We start from the raw sequence: 27,102 nt of genomic DNA, 5'->3' as shown, positions 1-27,102 counted from the left end.
GCGGGAGGCGCGGCGCTGAGGCCGTGCTCGTCGCGTTCGGTCACGTTAAACGTGCGAGGCTCTGGGTTCCTTCCCTAACGGTACCGTTTTCCTCCGAAAGCGTTTAAACGTCTGCAGATTAGAAGCTATAGAAACGTGCTCGTGTAATAAAGGACCCTTTTTTTTTTTTTTTTGAGGGCGGGTTTGGTGTTCTCTCTCTGAGGAGGGAGCAGTTCTTGTCTTGGCTTTGGCTTTACGCTAGAACACGCACTTTCTTGTTTTCCAGGTAGATGCAGTTCAGCGTCAGGGATTGAAGTGTAGTGTTACTGTGAGATATTTCCTGTTTACAGATAAGTCTTTTATAGGGCCTCGTTAGTTGGGACAAGGGATGCAGGTGGAGTTTCCTAGCTGAGGGAGGAGTGGTTGATATGCTGTGAAGTGCCCATGTAGCCCGCAGAAATACTTAAATTTTAGCTGCAGACTTAATACTTCCTTCTTCAGAAGGTTTTGTTTTGGAAGAAAGTTTCTTTCCAAAGCAGGTTTGTGTGTGGGCTTGCATGGCAAAAGGGTGTTGTGTGAACTCTTCATAAGGTGCAACTCTTCTGGAGGGAAGCATTCGGAATGTAGAATAATCATTTTCTTTCTTCTTGGGAAATTGCTATGCATTACTGTTCTGTATGCTCAGGGCTGCTCAGCTCAGCGATTACACTTGTCTGTTCAGGTGAGAGGTCCTTCAGAAAGGTTTACTTCAGCACAGGAAGAATATGTTACAATAAAATGTTGGTGATTGTGATGTGTAATTTCACATTTAAGCTACCTACTGTGGTGAGTGGTTTTGTGTCTGTTTTGTTTTTCTGAATTTACATTGGCAGGTAACTGTATAATTAAAACTTGATTAAAGCAGCATGCTCACTTCTGTAACGTGTAATATATTACTTTTTTGCTTAAAAAGAGAGTCAGTGCTGCCTTAAGGCTTTACTTTCTTTTGTGAGGAAAGACTTAATATGCTAAAGATGGAGTGACTGCGTTTACTGAAATAAAAGGTATTGTGGAGAGTTTTGATAGGCGTAGCAATGTGGTGCCATATCATAGAGGGCCTCAGTATTCAAAAAATGGCAATTTATTTGTGGTACCCACAGGGTGTGAGGTTTAGTAGACGACTTGTATTTTTTTTATGCAGAACTAATAAAAAATGATAGTTAATTTGATTCCTGTTTTCATGTTGGGTGCTATTTAAATAAATTGAGCTTTTTTTAGGTTCAGCTGAATCTTTGTTTTTATATACTGTGCTCTTTACAAAGGCCTCTGTATTCAGTTCTCCTGGAGGATTTCAGACTTTGTTACAGTCGTCTCCTTCCATTAGTTTATGTCCATTTGAGGGAGTTGTCCTCTGCAATGTTATTTTTCTTGCCCTAGCAGACTTTAGTTTCTTACTCCTAATGTTAAAACAAGGTTATAATTTTATATTGGTGTTTTGAGCAAAATGGAGGCTCCCCATTTCAGGTTAACAACTGACTGATTGTGTTTTAGGGCAGGTGTTTCTGAAGTTTAAATGTTTATCTAACTGTTCTCTTTGCAGTTATCTGTGGGCAGTGCTTTTGGTGGAAAAGGAACAACAGAGTGCTGGGAGTGGGGCAGCTGTGCCTTGCTCTCTTAACTCACATTGCAGCTGATAGATATCACAACCTAGTGCTGTGTGGAGGTCTCTCTGACCTTACATAGACAACATTTTTATGGCTTTAAATGTACCTTAATGTGAGAAGCCAAAGTTAGACACAGGTTGGTGTGCATCTGGTGCTCTTCTTTAGGGCTTTCTCTGTTGCCTCTATGACCAGGTTCTGGGATTTTGAGTGCTGTTATTATTGGCAGTCATTTATCAGTTTAAGGGGTGACTGTGCAGTCATTTATCAGTTTAAGGGGTGACTGTACAGTTAATATCCATTATGTTGTGCACTGGATGTGCGTGTTAGTGTATGATGCTGATGTTAAATAACTGCTAGCACAAGCACTGACACAAGGGTGTTTGCATCGTGCTTCCCAGGCCTTGGGTTTGGAGAGGATTTCCAAAAGGAGCCAAGTGAAGGACAGATTGCCATGCTGTCTCTCAAGCACAAAATTATGGCTATGCAGGAAGGGAGAACAGAGTGTTGGGTGTAGATATTGTAAGGTTAAAGGCCCAGCTGGAGTATCAGAGGCTTTATTATACCAGGTGTGGTGCAGCTGAAACAGTTCAGCCTCAAGGCAGTGAAAACATGAGGCACTGTTGGGCAACTCGTAAGCTGCGTAAGGGGGGTTGTCTGCTTGCATTGCTAGCCTAGAAGAGAAGGGAAGCAGGAGGGAGTGGGATAGGGAATATGGTGCAGCCACCACTGTTGCTTGAACTACCTTTCGAGTCAGAGTAGTTTCAATTTTAGCACTGTTTGTTGTGTTGGACCCAAACTAATTTCTGCAGAAACAGTTGTCAGGTCTTCTGTTAGGTCTCTGCTGAACTCCTGGTGTGAGGTCTACGTGATGTTTATCCAGACAGAATTTCTAGGATTGGTTTCTAGAGCACCAACCATTTATATAATAGAAATTCACATTTTGTAGACTGAAAGGCCGTTACTGTTTGCCATAAAATTCCCTCATTTTATTTGACGAGCTGTTTTCAGTCTCTTCGTCTGTCAGGGCTACTAGGAGTATGCTCTCACAACTGTGAATTTCTTTGTTTTTTCTGGGCCATAAAGTATCTAGTTTCATTTTGCTTCCTGTACTCTCAGACAAGGCCTAAATTCTCTTCTTGCCTCTGTCTGCTGTGGCAGAGTAAGTTCCCTTATCCACTTAATAAATCCCAAGTTGCCAGACAACAACTTTAGATAAAGACTTGATGTGGTATGTTTTACCCTGCCTTAGGTTAATCTTCTATGGCTACAAACAAGCAGATAAGGCTTCCTGTAACTGCGAGATGTGCCTCAGTCTGTGGTGCAGGTTATTCTTTATAAATCTGTTCCAAGACTGAACTGTGGGCAAAAAATGGCAGTGTTGTCTCTGTGTCTTTAGGAAAGACCTCAAGACAGCTTGTTCTGGTTTCTTCCTGGCATTTTCTACTTTTCTACTCCTGTCTCTCATTCATACCTCATGTCTGTTTGGTACAGGGTTTGGAAATCTAAGTGCAGTAGTAAATGCTAAGATAGTTAACGTTTTAACAAGGTTATCATTGCTGAGAATGAAAGCGAAAGTTTCTTTTTGCAGGGTGGCACGGGTTGCACATGTCAGGAGGGGTCATTTGGAGAAAAAAATCAAGCCCCTCTATGAGCATGTTATTTTGTATGGTACTTAACTGGGTTTACTGTTACTGTTTATGGTTACTGTAGGAACTGCTTGTAAATAGAATGAGAACAAGCATGGATGGAGGGAGACTTTGGACTCAGTTTTGCAGATGTTTTCAGATATACAAAGAAGAAATGAAAGTGAAAAATGTCTAAACACTGGGATTTGGGAAAGAGGAAATAAGAGTAATTCTTAACCTAAAGCTCTGATTTGTACAGAGATATAAAACAGCCCAGGTTATGTTCATGGGGGGCTTATGCGTAAAAGTATTCTTCTAAAAATTATTTGATACTTTACTGACTTACTTTTGCTAATAGTGACCCAGTGTTAAAGGGCAAAAATTCTTCCCAAATTGCATTCATGGTTGAATTTGCATAGAAGTAAAAAAAAAAAAAAAAAAAAGACAAACCTTTAAAAATAGATTTAAGTCTTGTCTATGAGAAATACCCTCCTTTTTGCTATCATTGCTGTTTGTTGAACCGAGGAAAGGCAGCCTGGTTTCTGTGCTTACACAAGGTGACCTGGGGTGCAGTGTGATTCTGGAGTCATTGTCCAGCTGGGTATTTATTCTGCACTGAGTGGCTGTGTGTGGTGTAACTGGGAGGTACTGAAGTACTGGATGTGTAACTGAAGGCAATTACAAACTGGTTCTGTGCATGTATAACTGCAAATCAACTTTGAGGAACAAACTTGGGCTAGCCACACTGTAAATTAACCAAACTGGAAAACCAGCAATGCTTGCTAAGTTGTATGGTAATGCATTTGAAGTTGGATTCATCAGCTGTGTTACAAGCTGGGCTATGCTAAACCACAGCAAACAGTCAAAGCGTCCAAGAGTGAACATAAAACTCCTTCCAGACATTAATCCACTTGACTGATACAGCTGTTGGAATTGCTTTCTTTTTGTGCACAGCAGCCTGTATGTCTTGTTTAAAGACTACCACCAATTGTGCAATGAGATCTTCTACAAACATCTTAAACAGGCCACAGGTGAAATAGATCTTCCTTTTACTGCAAAAATACCCCTTGTGGCAGCAGGATGCTTTAAGCAGCTGGATGCATTCTGTTGTGTGATTGTTTGAAAAAGGTGTGTGTGTATCTCATGCAGTGTGCTCTGGAGTCATGAGGCTCGTTCTCAGAGGCCTGGGGAAAGTTTTAACTGTTGCCTTCAGTTGTAAGGCATGAAGTTAAGTTCTCATTGAAAAAGAGCTTGGAGTAAATATTAGAAGTTCATTCTGTTTCTTGTGTTCTTATTCCCTCTGGCATATTGTATGGATTCAGAGGTGGCTGACTGATTTTGCTGGTCTTGATATCTGTGAAACTAAGAATCCATAGCCATTTATTTATGTGCAAGTTATAGAAGCTCTGAATCCGACTAGATGTTATGAATACAAACACAGTCAAACGGAGTGCTGAAGTAATTCAGTGACCTTCAAAGGATTGTTTGTGAGATAGGTGACCTATTACAGAGGAGATTTGCTGCATGTATTTATCAAAAGGAAAAAAAGTACTTTTCCAGCTTGTATGCAACAATTCTTAGCAGTGTTTTTTCTAGATGTTAAAGAAGTGTTAGAGGCTAGTGTTAAATTAGGTTTTGTAGTAGTTCAAGCTGATCTAAGCTAGAACTCAAGTCCTATGCTTTTCTCAATCTTGTATTCTGCATCATACCCGACTCTTGTTCCAGAGAGCTGAGCCCATTAGAGAGTTAACTGCTTTCCTAACAGTGTGTGTGTGTGCTGAACTCCCTGAACTGACTTGTTATAGAATGAGGCAACTTGCTGTGTTGTAAGGTGTGTTGTAAGGAGAGGAAGGAACCAAAAACGCTGATGTAGGGGCAGAATCATGGCAGCAAACGGCACCCTGTGATTTAGGTGTTTACGCTGTTGGATGGTGGTTGTTGTGCAAGTAGTGCACTTCCAAGTACATAATAAAAGCCATGTACTCCTAAACTGTTCAACAGCAACTCTAAGCCCCGTGTTAATGTTTAGGTTGAAGGTTTCAGGTCCCTTCACTGCTTGCTTACAGGTGATAATAGCCCTCATAGATTTGATGTGTAACTGAACACATGCATTTACTTGCATGCTCTGACAGTGTAATCCACTCTATAAAGCCTAAGCATTGGTTTCTCCAGTGAGTTAGGAGTGATTATGTGTGAATTACAGAATTACAGAATGGCCAGGGTTGGAAGGGACCTCAAGGATCACGAATTTCCAACCCCCTGCCTCATGCAGGGCCACCAATCTCCCCATTTCCTACCAGCCCAGGCTGCCCAGGGCCCCATCCAACCCAGCCTTGAACACCTCCAGGGATGGACAGGGCATCCACAGCCTCTCTGGGCAGCTGTTCCAGCACCTCACCACTGTCATAGTACAGAACTTCCCCCTGACATCCAACCTTAATCTTCCTCAACTTCAAGCCATTTCCCCTTGTCCTGCTTGTTATCTCCCCTTTCCAAGAGCTGACTCCCCTCCTGTTTGTAGGCTCCTTTTAGGTACTGAGGGCTGCAATGAGGTCACTCTGCAGCCTTCTTTTCTCCAGCTGAACAAGCCCAGCTCCTTCAGCCTGTCCCGGTAGTGAGGTGCTTTCAGTGAGGTGCTCCTGCCCTCTGAAGGTACCTGGTCGTCTTGTTTCAGTTGAGATATAACCAGAGCACTGGTTTCCCTGCAGTGCACTTTGCTCCTCTGAAACACAGATAGGTCTGATAAGGAATAGATATTTTTTTAGTTTACCTGGGGGGCTGGGAAGGGAGGGCTTGCTGCCCTTTACAGAGTGGGTGTTTTCTTACTTGTGATGTTAGATGTAAGCAATCCAAAACAGTCCAGCTCAAAACCCCGATCATATCTCATCAGTTCTGCAGAGCTCCTATATTGTTCCTTTTGTTTGTTTTAGATGGCTGCCTGATAACTGTATCTGCTGATCTCAAGTGAATATTTACTGATTTAGGAAATCAGTCCTTTAGTTTTTCAAATAAAAGTCTGAAGGTTTTCTTACACTTGTATGGATAAGGTGTTCTGTTTCAAACAAACAAAACTAATGTAGGATTACTAGGATTATGCATCATTAAGTACAGCTTTTTTACAACATTATGTATGATTATGCATCATCAGTACAGCTGAGCTGCTGCTGTGGAACTGTTCAAGAGGCTGCAATGCACCTTTCTATGCTTGGTTTAAAAGTGACTACAGAACAGGACCCTGTGTTTCAAAAACACTTCAGTTGTTGTTGTAGGGTGGGTTTTTTTGCTTTGTTGTAGCCAGCATTAGCTGCAACCTGAAAACAAGGGGCTCCAAGGAAAGCTGAATGGAAAATAGTAATGATCTTCATACATAAATTCCTACAAAAGAAATTGACTTTTTTCCTTTTTATGCATGATGGTTCTGCAATGTTTTTGATAATTCTGTTTTATAATTTAAAATACTGTCTTAAATTAGTATTTTGTAAGGAAATACCTTGAATTATATTCTGCTGGTAGGACTGACAGAATGGTTGGTAATGCTGACAGGTATTCCTAAATACTGTAGCTTGGTGAAGTTGAATCATAATGGGGGACGTAAGCAACTGTTGTCTAGTTGTATATCTGTAATAATTAACAAAAATAAATTGGTATGGGGGAAGAAGAGGATCCACTTGTGCCTGTGATATGAAGTTCATATTTATAGCTAACTTGGGCTCACAGCATTTGCTATCCCCAACTTACTCTTGTTTTAATATCAGCTAGTGATTAGGGAACTGTAACAACACTTAGCTGGCAGCTTACCTTCCTGCAGTGTCACTGTAATACTTCTGTTTATTTTTTCACTGAGGAATTAATAGTGGAAGTCATTAATAGCTTGGATTTTTACTCTTGCAATGTCTGCTCGACAGAAATAGTATTTGCTACAGTGATACCTGTTAATTTTGTGGGAGGTTGCACCTCTGTAGTGATATATGTGCCTAGTTGTCCTCTTTTTTGAGTGTGCAGTGAAACCTTTGGTAGAGAAGAGTATCAGTTCTCTCTGTCCTGTCTATCACCTTTTTCATTGTCACACCTATGTACTGATCTAGATCCAGCATTTCAGTATGAAGAATTAAAATGATTTCTTTGAAATTAATCTTAAAGCTGACTTTTTTTTTTTTTTTTTTTTTAGTATTCTGTAATCAGTCACCCTCTCACACACAATTCAGAATGGTGTATTGCAACTGGAAACATGGAGTAAAGTTGTAAAATTTCTTGAGAAGGGTTTTATAATAATACAATAAATGCAGTCAGTGCTTCTGATTAGTATGTCTTGGGGCAAACAAATTCTGTGACTTGGGACTGCTGAGACGTACCTGAAAATAAATGGGGTTCAGAAAGTAAATAGCTTTTTTGGAGTACAGATTAGAACATTATTTCCCATTTTATGCAAAATTCATGCAACTTGCGCTTGTAACAACCATGCACTTAAAGCTTATGTGAATGGGATCATCACAGACGACCTATTTTCATTTAACTACTGAATCTAGTGGAAGTACTCTATCTTACTGAAACAACTGCTTTTACAGGGTCAGCCCTGATATCCGGAATGTTACTTTGTGAGAATGTTGTCATCAGCTTGATGTTGTAGCTGGGATTGTATTTGAGAAACTCTACCTGTGATCTCTTATGTCTTCTCCTTAATTTTTCTAGGCTGCTGAATATGTCCCAGAAAAAGTGAAGAAAGCTGAAAAGAAACTCGAAGAGAATCCATATGACCTTGACGCTTGGAGCATTCTCATTCGAGAGGCACAGGTTTAGTGACATAGGATTACATTTCCTTATCTATGGTCCACTCACACTATTTGGTTCTGGAGTAAAATCAGCATATTTCTTTACATAAGTCATAATATTGTAAATGCTGTTTTGATTTTCAATTTTTAGAATCAACCTATAGACAAAGCACGGAAGACCTATGAACGCCTTGTTGCCCAGTTCCCCAGTTCTGGCAGATTCTGGAAACTGTACATTGAAGCAGAGGTTAATATTTTACCATTCTTTCTTATATAACATTTAATAGGAATTTAAGTTTACACTCTCATATTCATAAATAAGATAGGCACATAAAATCTAGGGGGAGGTGGGATTTTAAGTATACCTTGCATTTATTTTGTAAAATAGGTACAAAGGAGTAATTAAAGTGAATTCTAAAGTATTTGGGTCTTTTATGAGTTGATGATTGTTGCATTATGGAATTGCAACAACATTAAAACAGTTTCAATGGTATTGGAGTGCTTTAGCCTTTTCTTTACTTGTCGTGTCAATTTATTGCCTCCCGTGTCATTTATTTAGAGGACTTTTTTTTATTCATACGTACAAACTTATTGAATGACTTTCTGTGGATGCTTGGATCTTTTAATATCTTTTCTTCCATAGAGAACTGAATATTTCTATGAGTAATGTGTTCAGGGAGGGTGTGGGATGGATGCTGAATTCTGGAATGGATGGGAAAATGTGTTAGCACAACTCATTAGCTTCTAGAGATACCAACAAAGTTGGGGTTATTTACTGATGTAAAGCAGCAGCATGTGTGTTGCCCCTAAGTGCATTGAGCATGTAAACAGGGTGATGTGCTGCAAAATCCACTCTTAACCTGGCAATCTTTTTAGTTTCCTGTAACTGGTAGATATTTTATTTTTCTTTACCAATACACATACTTTTTATGGGCATCTTTTAGGTGCACGTTTCTCTGGAGTCAGATCTTCTACCTGCTGCACAACAGTGGTGGGGTCCTTGGTTTCATAAATTAAAAAACTGAGATAGTTACTTTTTAAATTCTATTCATGTGAAAATTGGGAATCAGCAATGAATGGCAAAACTGCATGGTAGAGGTGGCCCGGCTTATTTACATTAAATTACATATCCACGAATGTCCTGGCAGGAAATTTTTGAAGCTTCTGAAATAAAATGGGGATCACGGGAACGTAACAGAAAATGTGATGTTGCAGTTTATAGCAAGACGTAGTAGTGCAACCTAAAATGATCAATATACCTAATGAAATACCCTTGAACTTGCACTGTTTTGTTTCTAGTCGTCTGTGGTTAGTGGAGTGTTGTTGACTGGACATATCTGGGAGACTGTGAATGCACTAACACATGTGGGTGTGAATTTTTCCTTTTGGGAGCCTACATCCAAAGCTGTTAGCCTCGTACCCTGCATAATTTGCTACAGAATCTAGTCTTTAGAATATTAACTTAGTTCGAGGATTACATTGAACTCTGATTTCTGAGGGATTTAGGACTTCTTTGAAACTGGTATCTTTCCTGTAACTCAGATTTGAGAGGTGAATAAGACCACCTCAGAAAGTCTGTGCTACACTGTAAATCTTTCATCAGAAAGTACCGTTATCAATATGAGGTTTCTTGTCTGAGGCTTCTTGTCTTGAAGGATAATCAGAGACTAAATGGCAGACATTACCTTCCTTTATCATTCTAACTAATTTATAATTAGTACTGTATACAGATACAAGTGCTGACAAGGCTTAAGCAGTGCAGGATATAATTCTTAAGTGCTTCTTCAAGGAATGGAGAAGAGCTTCTATCCAGCTCATATGTTAACCACTAAAACAAGGTAGACTTGAGGAAGAGGCAGTTGGCGTTAAGATCACTGTCTCATGCTTGTGTGCGTGTGTATCTGTCTACAACTACACATGAAATATACGAAAAATAGAATATGTTATTCTATTACAGAAAAAAGGACAAATGTGACTTGTGGAGTTTTGGTAAAGATTGCACTTGGAAAGGGTTGTATCTGAAGGAAATGGAAGAGGTTACTCTTTAGAAACTTAACAAATGAGGTTTTTTTTAATTCCAGTTAAAACTTAAATGTTCAACTGCAGTGGTTCCAGTAACTTCTCTCAAAACTCACGAAGTTGCTGATATAACTGATAAGCAATATGTTTATAGCTACCTTTTCCAATATATCCAACCGTTTATAGCTTTAAGATTAAATAACTTCCTATTTCCAAATTCTTCTCTGAAAAAAATCACAGTTGTGCACTCTTTTCACTGCTAAAGTTGTATGTGTCCAGTACTGTTGAAGTAAACACAAAACAATATTTTCTCAAACGTTCTTTCAACTGTGTGAATATAAATCAAATTTTATAAGTTTGCTGGAGAAATTATCTGGATGCTTCTTTAATTGCAGCTTTGAAATGTACAGGGAGTGTATTTCCCCAAAGCTGTATTTCCTTGGAGATCTTAGTGTTCTGCTGTCAAGCTTCTCTTGAATAGGTCTCTGTCCAGCCTCGAGTTGGGAAAGTAAACTTGCGGTGGATCTTTGCTTAGCCTTGCTTTTGATTCGCTTTTACTTTTGTGGGTATTTAAATCTGGAAATTGCTAAATCTTCAGTTATCTGTGAGCTGCATCTTTCCTGATGTCAAAACAAGCGTATCGCTTTCCTCTTTAACACCATAACTTGTTTCCTCTTTGCGTCACAGAGAAAAGGAGAGAGGAAAGTGGGAGCTGTTTCCTGGCATGTTGTCTTTAACTGGAGAGTTTTGTCCACTGAATACCTAAGTCTGAGATAAATATCCGACATGATGTTCTATTACTGGGAGATGAGGTAGGGTGAAGGTTACGGTTGTGGCCTTGTGAAAAAAGACTTAGCCTTTAGCGTATGTTCTTCATAACATTTGTAGAAATCTCCAAATTTCCCTTTGCCTATCTTGAGGAATGCTTTAGTTGCTTCCAGTCTTGGGATAGAAATCATGAGCTACATGAACAAAACCTTGTCTTGCATATGCTAGTTTATTATGTAATACAAAACTTTTAAGTGCAGACCTTACTGCTGTGGTTACTACTTTTTATGACAGTGATACTCACTGCTTTCTTTCTCCATATGGCTTGGTTTCCTAGTGAAATAGGTTGTAAAGCAGTACTCAGCACTTAGTATGTCTTCTGACTTATTGCCACTGATGTGCAGACCTCACTGAAGTAACTGAATACCTTGTGTTTCCATTTTATATGCCAAGCACTGACTGAAATACTCCATTCTCTCCCATGACTGTTTGGCGGTCAGTCAAACTTGGAGATGAACTGGGGAGGGCGTGCCTTGACGGTGTGCTAAGAGGAGCTACATTAAAGTTGGAAGTGGTCAAAAAGAAATTTTGATCCTGAGACTGGTTCTTAACACTTCTGTGTCCTGCATCTGCTTACTTAAATATCAGAAATAGTCAAATTGGATAAAAAGTCTGCCAGCTCACAGTGTTGTGAGGTCATAGCATGTAATTCTTGTGAGAGTAGTTTGTTTTAGTGGATTAAATCAAGTAGTCTGTTTTTATACACTTCAGCAAGTAGGAGTAGTTAGCTTGCTTCTGTATTTAGCATCTCCTAAAATGGAGGAATTAGAGCAGTAATGTTACTCTTGATACTGAGGCTGTTTTCTTTAGTTCAGAGCACGTTTTTTCTCTTGATACCTTTTCCATAAAAACCTACTTTCAAAAAACTCAAATCAATTCACATCTCAGTGCCTCTTTCACAGTTATAAGAAGGATCATATAAGTCTCCCATATGTGCCATAATGTTAAGTTCATAGATCACATGATCTGGATGTTAGCCTGCTCTGCTGATTTGCTCTGACTTCCTGGGTAAGTTATTGAACTGGTTTTACCATGATTAAAACACTCATACCTACCTACCTCACAGGGTTGTTGTGAGGCTTATTTTGAATGATTAAAGTGCTTTTGGCATCTGGCTAAAAGGTGCTGCACAAATGTAAAAAATAATAAATTCTGTTGTAATACACCCTATGATTCTGTAGGCCCAACTGTCTATTACTGTTTCTTCTGTCTCTTTGACTGTTTGACCCATCTTTTAGATGCAGAAAGATCTGATAATGCCTTTCACTTTCACTTCACTGGTGGTGTAGGTATTTCAGTAGTTCCACAACAAACATTTGACACTGTTGCCTTTTTTACCGCTAGTTTTCCTTGTGCAATCACAAATCTTTTCAAAGCACACTTGTTAAACCATGTTCGTATATTTGCAATGCTTTCCATGAATTTTTAGTTCTGTCAGGTTATGTGCAAACTTTAATCTGTAATTGTGCTGAATGCTTCAGGCCAGTTCACACCACACCTTCTTACCTTTTCTGTTGTTGAACATACCTTATTATATCCCGGTCACTTTGAACTGCTGTTAGTAGATGTTGAAAGGTTGCTATAATTAAAGATTTAAAAAATCAGAAGCACAAAACAGTTGTGATATATATAAATACCCCCCAAAACTAGAAACAATAAATACGACACTAGTAGCATGCATGTCAAGTGTTTGGCTGTTGATATGTATTTTTTGTTCTGCAATTTTTTTCAAATAAGCCTCCTGTGTTACTGCATGTTCTAAAGAAATGAAACTAGATATACTTGTTCAGATAACTTCTATCTGATACGAACATTTTGAATTTTAGATGTCTCAGTAAGAAAACAAGATGCTGTACGATGTTTCAGATGGTGGGACCAAGGCTTAGGGTTGATTTGTTTTGCATTTCATCAAATGCAATACATCAGTATCTTTAATTCATGTAACTCACACTGGTGTGGATACTAGTCAGAATGTATCATTTAACATACTTGTATATGAAAAATGCAAATAAAACCTTTTAGAAAAATGATTGTTTTTGTTTAAAATGTTTGTGTTTCTTCAAAGCATTTTCTTCCCCCATTTTGCTTTAATTTATTTCCAACTTCAGAACAAATGTTATTACTTATGCATATCAATATACTTCTCCTTGGGGTCAAATGGGAACTGACGTCTGTCAGGATGAAGTTGGAGTGATCAGAAGTCAAAGTAAAATAGACTTCTTGGCTGAGATTGTTTAGTGGTACTTCACTTGGAAAGATTGTGTATGTCCCCAGCCAGTCTTTGTGAACTTCTTAATGGAAGATATCCGCATTATAAACCATGCTACCCCTCCCCACCTCCACTATTTTGCTATGTTCCTTATAGTGAACTTCCAATTCTGAGAAACTGTTGTACAGTGCTCTGTACAAGCATCCATACGGCATGTTCTTGACTACTTCAGTCTGAGACTTTTTTGCAACTGTATTTATGCTCTTTTCTTATCCATCTGTGGACTTGTTCCATTCCTGTTAATAAATGTTGTTCTGTCTGTGTGATTATTGTAGACTTGCACTAGAAATTACATGCAGCTGCTTTTCTGTCTTTTCTATTCAATATGTAATTACAGACATGTATACCTTGCATAGTTGCCGTGGTCCTACGAGTGATGGAATATATGCACATAGTTGATATTTGTAGTTTCAGATTGTGTGGTACAATAGTAGTGAATTTTTATTTAAATGTTTGTTCAATCATAAAAATAACATCATGGGGGAAGAGTTAGTTTTAATTTCTGAAGTGGGAGCAAAACCTGATGAAGAGATGCCTGAACTCTCTTGTATATATAGTGCGTTGCTGTTCTCATATGAATAAACCTGGACTGCTTCCTGTTCTGTCATATTCTTTCAAGGTGGGGTGACAGCAACATTCTGATCAGAAATACTAGCTATATAAAACACTTTCACAACACTTCTGAAATCTCACTTTCAAATGTATTGAAGACAGTGAAAACTGCTTTTTATTGTGTGCTTTTTGTTTTTGAGGTCATGATTATCCTTCCACTCGTGTTTTTGGGCTGCGGGGGAAGTATGCGTGTCAGGTCAGGTGCAAACTTCAGCTGTTTCCTTATGTCTACCTGAAAGAACCTACAGTAAATACAGAGCTTTCCTATGGATCCTGTGTTAGCTACAGGTTGGTTATTTTCATCTTACTTGATGAAGGAGGTATAATTTGAAGTAGTCTGTCATGAGTTTGCATTCCTTCTTGCATCTCTTCCAGCAGTCAGCTGGTTGAATTACCTGTTGTTCTGTCGAGAGATTTTGAGAAGCCCAGTGGCTGTGAGAACACCTTCTGTTAAACCTGATCTCGTAATGCTGAGGCGTAAAATAGTGCTTGACTTTTATTTGTTCCAGAATATCTTTGCAGACTGTGAAAGGGCTTTGAGTCACTGCTGTAGTGGAATGTAGTGGCTTCTGTTAACTGTCAACTTCTGTGAAGGCAAGTCATCGATTCCCACATTCCTGTTTGCTGTTAGTATGTGTTGCACTGTTGGTTTTTTTTCTTCCTTACAGTATCCTTTTTTGTCCCTGATAGTTTGTGTTATATGTCCAGTAATGAATTTGGAATTCTGCAACAAAATGTTGTGTAGCCAATACTTTGGTGAGCTTTGATGTTTATCCTTTCTTACATAAAAGAATTCAGAAGTGAGAAGAAATGTGCGCAGCATGCATTGGTACGTGACTACCATTGCACAGAAAGCATTCAAGCTTTGTTGTGGTTTTTTTGTGCACATCATGTACATGCAATTACCTACATGTAAGAAATTACCTACATGTAAGAAAAAGTGATCAGAATCTGATTCGTATTAAGGCTTAACTGTAATTTTGTAATAACAGATGTTCATAAAAGCATGGGAACGTTTGCAGAGATCATTGGAACTATGCTGTTGGAAATATCTCAGTTTGAGGGTAGGCATTTTGAGTAGAAAGATGCTCCTATTTAGTTTGTGGACAGCTCTCAGTAATACTGTTACAGAAGTCTTAATGCATTTAGTTATGAGACTGCACCAAAGGGCCCACTTCTAACCTGAAGTGTGAGCATTGTATCAGGCTTTAGGTCCGTTCTCTTGGAAGTAACTGTAGTAAAGCCCTCTGACCCACATGCTAATACTAGTTTTCATGAGTTCCAGTGAGCACATGTTATGCTCACAAATTAAGAAATGTGTTTTAGCAGATCCTGTAACCAGAGGCTTTGTGGACAGGCAGCCAGACTGAAAGCATTCATGGGGAGGAAAGCTAGAGTTGCTGGGGGATTGTGGTGATTTTATTTATGCTTTCACCTTTGCTGTGTTTCAGCAAGACAGTTATGGATTTTACAGGTATATCTAATTTGTATAGGCTTTAACATTATGAATTCATTCAAGCTTTCTTCTGAATCAGCTGATTTTAAAAGTTCAGTCATAGGACGATGGGTCAGCCATCTCACCTTGTTTGGTTCCTATAATATGATTACGTAAAACTTTCTAGTGGGAACAGTTTGCTCTGTTCGTATCCCCTAAGGTTTGCATTAGCTTGTGAAGCAGAAAACAAGAAATAACCAGAAAACCAGAAAGAACCAGTAGATGCTTTGAAATGTTAATCTGTGAGCACAGCAGAACAAACTTACTGAAAAACATGCTGACTGATTATTTCATTTTTCAAACACTTTTGAAGTCATGCATTTGAAGTAGAAAGACGACTTGTCTCGTTATGTAATGTAGTACTTTCTGGATCCAGACTGCAACAAGCGTGCTGAAGTTAGCAGGAGGACTACCTTCGCTGTGCTCAGCAAAGCTGCATTTTGTATGTAAAGCTAAGTATGTGTTAAATTTTTGTGGCGTGACTTAACAGGAAGGACAACTCAGCTGCAGCTCAGTCTTTGTTCCCTTTTCCTGAAGAAGAAGGGAGATGCCTTGTCAAAGAACAAACATTCATCAATCTTGTTCCCCTGTTTTATATCTTTATTTTTCCGATGTATAGCGAATAAAATGCGTAATAAATTGTTGGTGGCATTTTATAGTGTATGTAAGGCTTCCTATTAAGTTCTCATTTAAATTAAGGATTTAATTAAGCATAGAAGGAAACCTATACTAGTGAACTGTTTATTTTCTCCCTGCCACTGAGGAGCTAAGGGTGGGCATATTTCAATTTATTTTTTTCCAGAATGATTTCAAATTGGCTTTATATTGATAACTGACTTGTCCTAGGTTAACAGTGTTACCATTCCTCTCAGATCAGCTTTCAGGCTATATGAAAGGGAGGAAACAAATGTGTTTGGCTTCTCTCATTTTCTGTATCCCTATGGCTTCTATTGAGAGTTTGGTCCCCAGTGTGTGCATACATTGATTTATTAACTGATGGGTCAGAAGTCATCAAAAAAGCATACTTGGTATTTCAAAAAAAAAAAGCAAACAAACCAAGCAAAACTGAAGCAACTGTCAAAGTCAGTATTTAGAACTCGTTTTCAAAAATTGGATTAGTTTTTTTGTCCTGGCTAAATTAAAAGTATAGGTTGTGGGTGGATTCAGGGTTAGAATTTGGAGGTCAGAACAGGTGACTTCCAGAAGGCACTTCCAACTGAAACTGTTCTGTGTGTTTGTAATGCATGTTTCTGTGAGCACTGCTCCTGTTCTTTTAAAACATACTGGACAGAGAGCTGAGTGAATGAGCAGATCAGTACAGATTGGCTACAGATTTCTTAGGTTATTGAAAAACGTATAGCTGCTCATACGACTTAGAAAAACCATTTCTGTGTAATCTTGAGGTTGAATATATTTGGAATTTGAGAAGTCAATTTTTTGTACAGTTGCAGACATTGAGTGCAACGACGTGACTTGGTGCAGCATGTGAATTAGTGGGAAAAATGGAGCTACTTTTCCTGCTTTACTTGTCTGGTCTTGAAATTGCAGCTGAGTATTATTCTTCCTTTTCCTCTCCCTGTTCATCAAAAAAACATTTTGGTATGTTTTCCGTGAGGAGAGATGGAAGTGTATTAGGTGTGAAAATTGTGAGCTCTGTCTCTTACTGCAGTAGGAAGTGTCCCGCAGTGTGCCCTTACAGTGCACCCTTCAGGTGACAAGGAAGTCCCAAGAATCCTTATGAAGAAGCTGTCATTGGACAATTGAGATGTTTCGAATTTAAGAAGCAAGCTTCTACTTGCTGTTTTTGATGGGTCAGAACAGGGGGGTGGGGGGAAAGACTCTGCAGAAATAGAACAATATATTTGTAATATTTTCAAATTTTCTGTAACATCCATGATTTTTTTTCTATTTATTTTTTAATTCCAAAACTAATCTCTGACAAACCGTGCTACATCCTCGATATTGCAGAAGGAATCTAGTGCTCTTAACATCATTTAATTATGCTTTTGCATCTGTGCGGCTGCTGGTGAGACTGTGATTACACTGTATTTGTAATAGGTGCACAGTTAGCAGCCTGTGCTATGCAGTGTGTTGTACAAATGGCTCAGGATTCAGTTTAAATTTTCCTTGAAGTTTAAACTTATCCTGAGATCCCTGAAGTTTAGTTACTCTCTGCAAGTTGTACAAAAACTGATGAGAAGTACAGTTTGTACAAAAGAATGTAAAGTTTCAAATGGGCGACACTTATATTGGTGTAAACCTTCAGAAGTACAAATATGTGCAGCCTTACCAGCTGCTCTTTTGTCACAGAAATGCACTCTATTCCCAACACGTGACTTTTGGTCTCTAGTTAACTGGAAGAATGTGAGGATGCAAACCAAAACACGTTAAAATGAGCGTCCCTGGTCCCTTCCAAAAAAAAAAAAAAAAAGGCAATGAGGTCCTGGTAAGTGTTGGTTGTTGCTGCCCACTGGCCAGTGTTCCTCAGGGGAATACTATGAAATGCTGTTAGTAAGCTTATCCACTGAAATGCAACACAGCAGTACGTGAGATTAGCAGTGTAAGTAGTTGTTTGAAATCATAGAGTATTCCACTGTATTTGCCCTTGATAGAATTGCAGTGATGGTAAACGTGAGCAAGAAACTGGTGGTAGCATTTGCTGATGAAGGTTGAAATTTTCTTTCTCATTTAGCCGTAACTAAATGCTGCTTTATGCTTTGCATTTCTTGTAAATCTGAGTACGTTAGTATTTTAAAATGATACCACGTGCTCTTTCTCTGTTAGAAATGGTTATTAAAAAGGATGTAGTGTGGGACATTGAAGTTGATGGGCAGTTTAATTGAGCAGAAGTATTTTTCTTGCACTAAGAGCAGACGGAGGTAAGTTTCTCTTCTCGTAGTTTTCTTGATGTTCCTTAAATTCTGTTTTCTCACCAGGAAGATGTTTTGTGATTTTATTTCTCGTTTGCAGAAGTTCTAGAAATACAATCAGTCTGCAGTTGTGTTTTTTTTTTAATTTAGAAATGAGAAAAACACAAGTATTTCTAAATCAACCTAGCTTGGTTATTTTTACTGATCTGAATCAAAGGAAGACTGCACTGCTGAATTGTTACCATAAACCTGTATGATGGATTGTTGTCAGTCTGTCATTTCTGCAAAAGCTTTGCAGTTGAAACACAGGTTTTATGAGGAGCAGCCAAGGTTGCTGAGGTTGTGCAGTGTGGAGAAGAAGAGGCAAGGAGAGACCTTCAGCCTCTCTCTGACTGCCTGAAGGGAGATTGTAGTGACGTGGGGGTCGCCCCTTCTCCCAGGTAACAGCAGAAGGAAAAGAGGCAATGGCCTCAAGATGCACCAAGGAGATTCAGGTTAGATATTAGGAGAAATTTCCTCTCAGAGTGGTGAGCTATTGGAACAGACTGCACAGGGAGGTGGTGGAACCCATCCCTAGAAGTTTCCAAGAAAAGGGTGGGCATTGCACTAACGTGATCCTTGTGGTCACGGGTTGGTGGTTGGACTGGATAATTTCAGTGGTCTTTCCAACCTTAATATTCTATGATTTCATTGCTAATACCGAGTGTTTCCGCTCCTCCAACATACAGGATAGTTGAGGTGCACAAACTGCTTGAATTCAGCACTATAGCTGTGGTTTGTTTTTCTCACAGGCTGGCAGAGTTGCTAAAAGCTGACTAGATCATGATTTTTGATTTTCAGTTATGTAAGTTTTCTGCTCATGTCAGCTGACCCACAGGCATCCCATGGTGCTGCTTCACTGTGTTACCAAGTCTCTAGACTTTTTTTTTAAATGCTGCATCACCACAATATTTACACCAAAAATAAGTGCAACCACCATCTTCCTCTGACACTAAGGTTTGAGCGAGAGGAAATTCAGCGCCTTCTCTTTAGAACCGTGCCTGGCTTTGAGCTCTATCTTCTCAGTTTGGGTAGTTTACCTTACGTTTTCGTCGAGGTGCCCTGTATTTCACTTAGCCAAGTATTTTCTGCCAGTGATAAGGGTGATTGCTTAAGCTATTGTGTTAATTACATGTCACTTCTACAGATGATGGTGGTTTGGTGTTCCTGTTCGTTATGCTTAGGTGAGATCAGAAGCCACTCTTGCCATCTCAATTTAAACCAGCCAAATAAAACAAAGGAGAAATACCATGGTTTTATTTAAGCTGTGCATCTCTAAATTAGATGGAAGAAGTCAAATGACATTCTATCTACTATTTTTTAATTCAGTGCTTGAAACTGGCAGATGTTTTGCATTCTTTAATGCAAATCTGACCTGAAAGCATTTTGTATTCTTCTATCCAATCTTTGTCAATATAACAGTGCGCCTATCTGCTCGATTTGAGGGGTAGAAATATCAAACGGGCTGTTCCTGCTGTTTCCAACAGCAGCTTCGTCCAGTTCTGTACGGACCCCTTGGTGTCAGGGTGTGGAAGCAACCCAATTTTTCAATTGTGGAAAAACAACAAAGAATAGATGATTAATATTAAACATTTCATTACTGATAGGAAACTTCAGAGGGCTCCCTGGGTGCCTGTATTTCTTTGTTCTGTACTGGTGTACATAAAAGCAGCACCTGCTTTGCTGATCAGTAAGCAGGTTTTTTGTTCTATCCTAGGAGCCAAGAATAACCTTTCTTTGTTAAGTCCAACCATTTATCTCTGCAAATATTCCTTTCAGATCTGGATCTGAATCTGGATCAGGACACACTGAAGATTTCTGTAAGCTGAATAATGCAATTTTTCTGGTGTTAGGTAGCCTTACATTTAAAAGTTGTTGGCTTGCAGTCAGATAAGTCCTTCAGCTTCCCTCAGCAAAGATTTTGTATCATCTGAACTGATTATGTGTTTTAATTGGATTCTCTGTAAAAATATAGATTAATGCTTGTGCCTATTTGTGAGATATGTAAAAGATGTATGTCGTTCTTGATTATGGGCAAACTACAGATTACATCATTTAAACTTGCCATCAAGTTTGAATTTGAAATACCTTAGAAGGTGTTTCATTCAGTTCTTGTGCGGGCAGCATATTTAGCTTGAATGTATGTCACTGACATCTGGTGTTTGTTTTCTGTGATTTGAGATGGGGAGCGATAGGTGGAAGCTGTGATGTCAGTTGTATTTTATCTGTCTGTTTTGCCAGACTTGTGGGCCACAAGTGTCTGTATTGCTTTTTAATGGTCTTTTACGTTTCATCTTTCTCATGAAATAAACTGTAAATGCACCTACCTAGCTGTAGGTTAAATGACTGTTAGAACATGACGTTGTCACTTGGCTGAAGTTGAAGTCTGAGCAGCCCTTCTCTCTGCTAATCCGGTACTGATGAATATCAAGTAGGAGCAGTTCAGTGAATCTGTAAAGACAGTTACATACAATTGGCTTAAATAGGCTTTGATCTTAAAACAGCATGGGCTGTTTTTAAAAAATCCCTTAGAGAAGGTGTAAGTTATTTTGAATTTGATCTGCAAAGTTTAAAATCTGTATAACAAACAAACCAAAAAACCAACTTGCAGTGGAAATGTCACCTTTCATTTCTAAAGAGTGGGAATGTCTAATCTGTTGGGTTTTTTTTCTTTACCAATTTGAGCTTTTCCTCCACTCAAATCTACTCCTCCAGTCAATTGTCAAGTGTAAGGTAGCTTAGAAAGTATCTAAGCCCTAATATCAGCTTTCTTTAGTTTGAAGTAGATGCACATATACTGTGGTCTCTCCGTTTCATGAGTAATCTGACTTCCTTTAGATAAAGCCTTGCAGGCTTAGCTTTAACCTTTGAAGGAGTCAAGCTGAAGCTTGAAAGGGAGGGAGAAGGGAAGCCACTTGAAAAGTTTCATAGCACTGAGTTTAAGTGAAGAGAGAGCATAGATACACTGGAAAAGCATTGTTTGAGTTCTAAGCAGCATGATAATTAGTTGACTTTTCAATTATAGTCATTCCTTTTCTTAATACCATGGATGTAACTTTTGCGTAACTGTATGTATTCTCAGGAAGGAAAAAGTACAGAAATTCCTTCTGTTTGTAGAAGATGTATGAAGGATTTTGATCAAGGCAACTGCCTGTGTTAGAAAAACAGGTTGATTCCCTTCAGTTGGGAAGTTTCACTGCTGTAGAACAAGAAGCAGCTCAGCCAGCAGGTTCATCTTACATTTTTGAGGCCAGTTATTTTCCCAGTTCAGTAAATGACTGATAGAAACGTTTCTGCTCTATTTCTTAGGAAATCTGCAGCAATGCCAGGATCTGAACCTTTCTCCCTTCTTTACAATGCTTGCAACATTGCAGTTAAATGCACTTGTTTCCAATTTATCGTGTAATGTAATGCAGGTCTTGTCAACTGCAAGTTCAGAGGGCGAATGCAGTGCTTTACTTGTGTGTGCTCATTATTCTCCAGTATGAACTTGATCATTTCCAGTGCTTGTTTTCCTGTGATGACAGTTGTCTTTGGTGGTCAAACCTTAGAGCCCACAGGCATCTTTAGAGTCTCGGCACCAACCTCCTGCTCTTAACAACCTTTGTCTTCAGGTCATTTTTGCAACAAATTATTAAAATTGCTCTCTGTGTTCCAGCTGTGGAGACAACATTAGGAACAATTTGTCCTCTGCTGACAGGCCAGGCTGCTCTTGTGCCATCGCAGCCATCAGAAGATAACACTGCATTGCTTTACATCACGTCTTCTAGTACCACTTCTTCCTGTTTGAGAAACTTGTTTCTTTTCCAAACTTGTTTGGTTGTATTACATTTAATTTGGGCAGAGCCTTGTCTAGATCACCTCCATGCTAATAAATTAATGCATAGTCTCTGAATGAATTTGACCACTTCAAGCGAGTAGCAGTTCTTTCTATTCCTAAGATTTGATCATTTGGAATATTGGCCCTTTTCACACTCAGCATAGAAATTGTATGAAGTAACTACTCCCTTATGTATGGTTTTTTGTGTTTGTTTGTTTGTTTGTTTTAAGTACACATATATATTTTTAAAAGTCTTTCAAAAAATAAGGCCTCTCTGAAATTCTAACTTTTTCAGCTGCATCCTGAATATATCTTAGTGAATGGATAGAAGGGTATTAAAACCTTCCATATAAAAATGAGGATTATTTTAACTTCATTCCATAAATAATCAGTAATACAATTAGGAAATAATTGCAGTTGTTAAACTCTTTTGCAAGTGTATTTGAAATGAATGCATCAGAACTGTCTGTAGGCATGCAATGAATATAACAAAAAATCAACTAATAAGGATCGGGCTGTCCCCTTAAATTGCCTTTTTTTTACCCGCTATTATGTCATCAAACTGTGTAGAAAATACCTCTTTCTTACAGACTTTGCTTTCTTACCTTGCCTGTGAGATTTTGAGGGTACCAGAATCAAAACAGGAGCTGCTTTTTTGGTGTGCTGTGCACTGCAGTTCTGAACGCTTATTTCCAGTAGTAGTCAAAAGCAAGTAAAAGATTTTAAACCAAGGGTCTTAAGATAGATCTCAGAGCTTCCTGTGTGAGATCTGTGATGAAACAACTGGCTTTTCGTATTATTTCTGCTGGGGAGGGATGGTTCACATATCCCTTAAGTAATCTTTTGCAGCAGTCTGATCCCTGAGTTGCTTTTAAGGTCTTTTGCAGGAAACTTTGTGTTGCTGGGTTAGTGCATCGCTAGGGGTGATGGCAGATTGTGTGTATGCTGCTCAGTTTGGAAACCTTGAATAAGTTGCTGGTGCCCTGTTACCTCCATAAACTAGCCAAGGAGAGCATTGGAGGAATGTGTTCCATTGCCAGTGCTGAGGGACTCTTCATTCGAGGTATGCAGTTGAGGTGGATATTTGGTATCATTTACCTGAGTTTAGAAACTAGGGGGTCTGTGGGCCAAATATGTTTGTTTTAAGCTTACATTTTAATTCAACTTTACAACTTCAGTGATCCACCCAACAGATAAGACATCCGGTCTTTATCTTGGGACGTTTCATCATTGAGCCCTACAAATTTGTAAAATTCAAACTAGGTTACAAAAGCACTGCTGCTCTGTGAATAGCTTAATCGTTATTAGCAGATTGATAATCTGTTCATGTCAACCATCTGAAAATGCTTCCCACTGCTTTTGTGAAATACAAAAGGTGGTGAGAAGTAGAGATGAGAAGAAGTGAGCTAAAATACATAGGAAGAGTCAGGAAGGCAGTTTGCAGGCCTGCGCGCTGATGTTTTTTGCTGTGGCTTTAAAGCGAGTGTGAAATTAAAGACTAAATTAAAGCCCTAAGCCATGTTTAAAATTGACTTTTTCTTAAAGAAATTGCAGACATATTGAGAGTCTCAGTGTGAATTTGAATATGCCTGCAAAGGAGTGGATAATAGGATGCTTAGCATTTGTAAGTTACTTCACGCAGTTAATTTCAAGTGGGGTAACAGGGAAATTTTAAATAAAGAAGTGTAATGATATTTGGAGAAGATACAAAAGACTGGGTAATGGTTAAAAATTATCATATATGAAGACGAGTTGTACAGTAAAATACAGACCCAACTAGGAAAGAATAGTGGAACGGCTCACGTTATCTTGATTAAAAGCATGAAGTTAGCTGCTGTTACTGAAACATCTAAGGCAAATCTTTGTTTTCTTGAGTGTTGCTGAGCAGATAGTATGAAACACATCTTCCTGATGCAGACGTGAGATCTTGACTGTGCTAGTTAAGACGTATGTCAGCAGGCTTTGGAGTTTTATGGGCAGCTTTTAGAACACGGAGAGTGATATGGATGATACTCAGCAACTTCACCTGACTGCAACAGGCAGGATCACAGAACAACCATGTGAAGCTGCTAAATGCAAAAGATGATAAGGAGAAGGGGAGAAAATTGGCTGAACAAGAAGGAAATGAGAATCAAAGATTCTCTTGGAAATCTTACAGTAACTGTAGTGGTAATGTAGACCAGTCTTTCTCGTGGTGGGGAATTCTTGTTTGCAGCTACATGACTGCAAACAGAAGAAGGTGTCTGTTAGACAGCTTGCATGGTCTGTTGGTTTTTAAATAGGCTTGTAAGAAATGCTTATGCTAAATAATGAGCCTAAACAGGAGAAGTGACTGGGGAAGCATAGCTGTGATTATATACCAGTACCAAGTTCTGTTCAGCACAGCTGTCGTACCCAAGCTGCTAGAGGAAACTTCTTAATGATTTTGCATTGATGAATTTGAGGAAATAGATTAATAAAATAAAACCCATACTGGAAAGAAAACACTCAATAGACTGAGCCAGCACTAACAGGTAAAAGACATGCAGCACTTCTTGTTCAACCCCACCTTCTATGTGTGCAGTTGTAAAATGTCAGTTCTGTAGGGCAGTCAAGTGACAGATAACTGAAATTGTCTTTTTTTCTGTGTGATGTGCTCATCATCACGAGTTCTAAATGCCAGTTTCTGCGCTTTGCTTGAATTACGCTACTCTATAAGAAAAATTTGCTGCAATGGGAATGAGTTCATCGAGAAGGAAAACAACAGTGCAGTTAAGAATACAAGTTGAGTTTGCTCAGGTCTTGAAGGAATGAGAAGTGTTCTAAAAAGGCATTAAAACGCAAAGAATCAAAATGAGAAGACGTAGCTGTAGAATGAAACAGGTGATAAGAAAGAAAAAATACACGTGAGAAATTGCTTCTTCATTTTTCTAACCCAGATTGAGAAAAGAAAAATATACGTGACATCAGAAATGAGGTACTGAGTAAATTGGTGACTGTAATTCAGTACTGTTCTCCTACTAGAAAAATCATGTAATGCAGTTATGCTCAGAACTTTGTTTTAAGGCTGGTTATGATGCAGTATTTTCCTGTGCAGCCTCTGGCTGTTTTTTTGGCAGTGGTACCCCAGAGTTGTCCATGATTAACATGAACAAAGTGCCTCTCTGCAGAACCAAGAGGCTGTTATTTTTTGTAAGGAGGCAGAGGCAAGCAGTAGTTCTGAAGATTTGTCTGTATGTGGAAATTGAAACTGCACCAAGGTGTGAACTAAAATGGGCTGCCTATTTAGAGATATTCAGAAGCCATCTGGACGTGGTCTGGGCAACCTGCTCGGGGTGTCCCTGCTGAGCAGGACAGCTGCTCTCAAGAGGTCCCTTCCAGCCTTAACCGTTCTGTGATTCTGTGACGTCTGCTTTCTGTTCCCAGATTTGGAAAAAGGATTTTCAATGCCTGTGGGGGTATTAACTGATAGCTGGATTAGAAGAGATACAGGTTTTTTTCATTGGCTTAAACAATATTCTGTACGGTTGATTTATTCTTAAATACTCTGAGAAAATTCAAGGCAGATTTAAATAGAAGTACAAACACATGGTAGTGTATGTGATAACCCTGTGAAAACAGCTGTGAAACCCAGAAGGTAGTTGTGATGAGAAAGCAGGTTGCAAAATGGTACTTCTTTTGCTTTACACTGATGATGGCATCTTGTGAGGATACTTCCGAATTTTGGCATATCTAGCAGAGACAGCTTTTAAGGTTTGATGTAATGCCATGACTGAGGAAGCTCTAGATATAACCCTTGTAGTAGCAGCTGGAGGCTTCTGACATAGAATAATCGTAAGGAACTTTTAGAATCTCATTCTGTGACAGATTTTGGAATTGAGGCACACAACCATGTAATTGTGCTACACCACATTTCAAAAAAATACTTTCGAAGTCATCCTGCATTTGTTTGAGGCACTCTGAGTAGTGTGAACAGTGTGTACTGTTCCTAACAGTACTTATTCTGCAAATGTAGTGAGAGCACCTCTCCAGCCAGCCCCAAACGTCTATTGGAAATGGGTGCAAATGTACCTGCATGTATTTTATTAATTAATAATTATTACTTGATACGAGTAGAGATGCTAATTACATCTCACCAGGTTTGACAGTAGATAGTAGATTATTTAAAAGGAAAGAAAAGGACAAATGTTTGGCACGCATGGGTTCAGTTATGGTGAATTTGGCATAGTCTGATTTTCCCTTTCGGTATTAACTTTTTAATAACACATTACCTAGTGTGAATAAATACGTGGATGCTTTGGTTTTAATTTTCTCTGCTGAAACGTGTATGTGTTCTTAAAACAAAGAAAGCATTAAAGGTGTTGTACATGTGGTACTGTAACAAAACCTGACCTTAGGAAATAGCGTTAGAAATACCGGTCAGTGTGAAGGATGTCCCAGGGAAGCCAGTGCTGGTGCTGCCCTGGTGTTCCCTCCTCACCAGCTTGTGCCCTCTGCCAGCTGCACCTGGAGCTTCTCTTCGGGCCACAATTCCCAGGAAGCTGCCAAAGCCAGGGAGAACAGTGCCTGGGAGACAGGTAGGGCAGCTGGGGGAAAAGGCCCACTGCACTGCAGGGAGAGCAGCTGCAAATGAACATTGCCTCTTCTGCTTGAGAATATCAATTATTTCTTCAGAGAATAGTCACTGAAAAATACAGAAATAGCCCAAGGTCTCTAGAAAATGAGTGTCGTGGCAGAAGCTGTGCTGACCCGTAAGGACCATGTGCTGACATAAATTTCTTAGGAGCTTGGTGAAAGCCAGGAAACATTAGGAAGGTTAAATAAAACCAGCAAGCATTTTAGTCGTGTACTGTGTGTTGTTAGCCAACTGCAAATAGTTCTAAGTCTCGAGATGACTAAAGTATCCTGCTTTCCTTAGCTTTACATGGTACCTACGTCTTCATAAGTCTACTCAAAATAGTGAAGTGTGATGTCATTTACAGATTGAATTTTCCCCTTGAAAGCTGATGAAGTTCATTATTGGGAAGTACAGGGTGTGTTCTATGAAGAAATCTGACTGTTGTTATGAATTCATCTTGTACAGAGCTGATACAGCGGTGACTTAAGCTTTCTGTTGGACTGTCACATTTAAAATGACTTTTTCAGAGGATGATCT

General features: G+C 39.0%; 1 protein-coding gene across 2 annotated transcripts in view; it reads left to right on the top strand.

Moving 5' to 3' along the window:
- The window catches only part of CSTF3 (cleavage stimulation factor subunit 3), a 43,873-nt gene that overhangs the window by 437 nt on the left and 16,334 nt on the right, over positions 1–27,102 (top strand). Inside the window, exons 2-3 of one of the 2 annotated variants that reach the window (XR_006181100.1) lie at positions 7,937–8,263; positions 8,961–12,893. Coding sequence is in view for 1 of the 2 variants with exons in the window: in XM_042882741.1 (XP_042738675.1) it covers positions 7,937–8,038; positions 8,168–8,263 (198 nt within the window). In the remaining variant the exon portion in view is untranslated. Of the gene's footprint in view, positions 1–7,936; positions 8,264–8,960; positions 12,894–27,102 lie in introns of those variants that run through there. The other variant, XM_042882741.1, reaches the window with a different exon arrangement.

The sequence above is a fragment of the Lagopus leucura genome, unplaced genomic scaffold, assembly GCF_019238085.1.
Source record: "Lagopus leucura isolate 7727_CA_CO unplaced genomic scaffold, USGS_WTPT01 Super-Scaffold_100035, whole genome shotgun sequence".
NCBI classification, from domain to species: Eukaryota; Metazoa; Chordata; class Aves; order Galliformes; family Phasianidae; genus Lagopus; species Lagopus leucura.
This window is presented reverse-complemented; position numbering and strand designations above follow the sequence as displayed.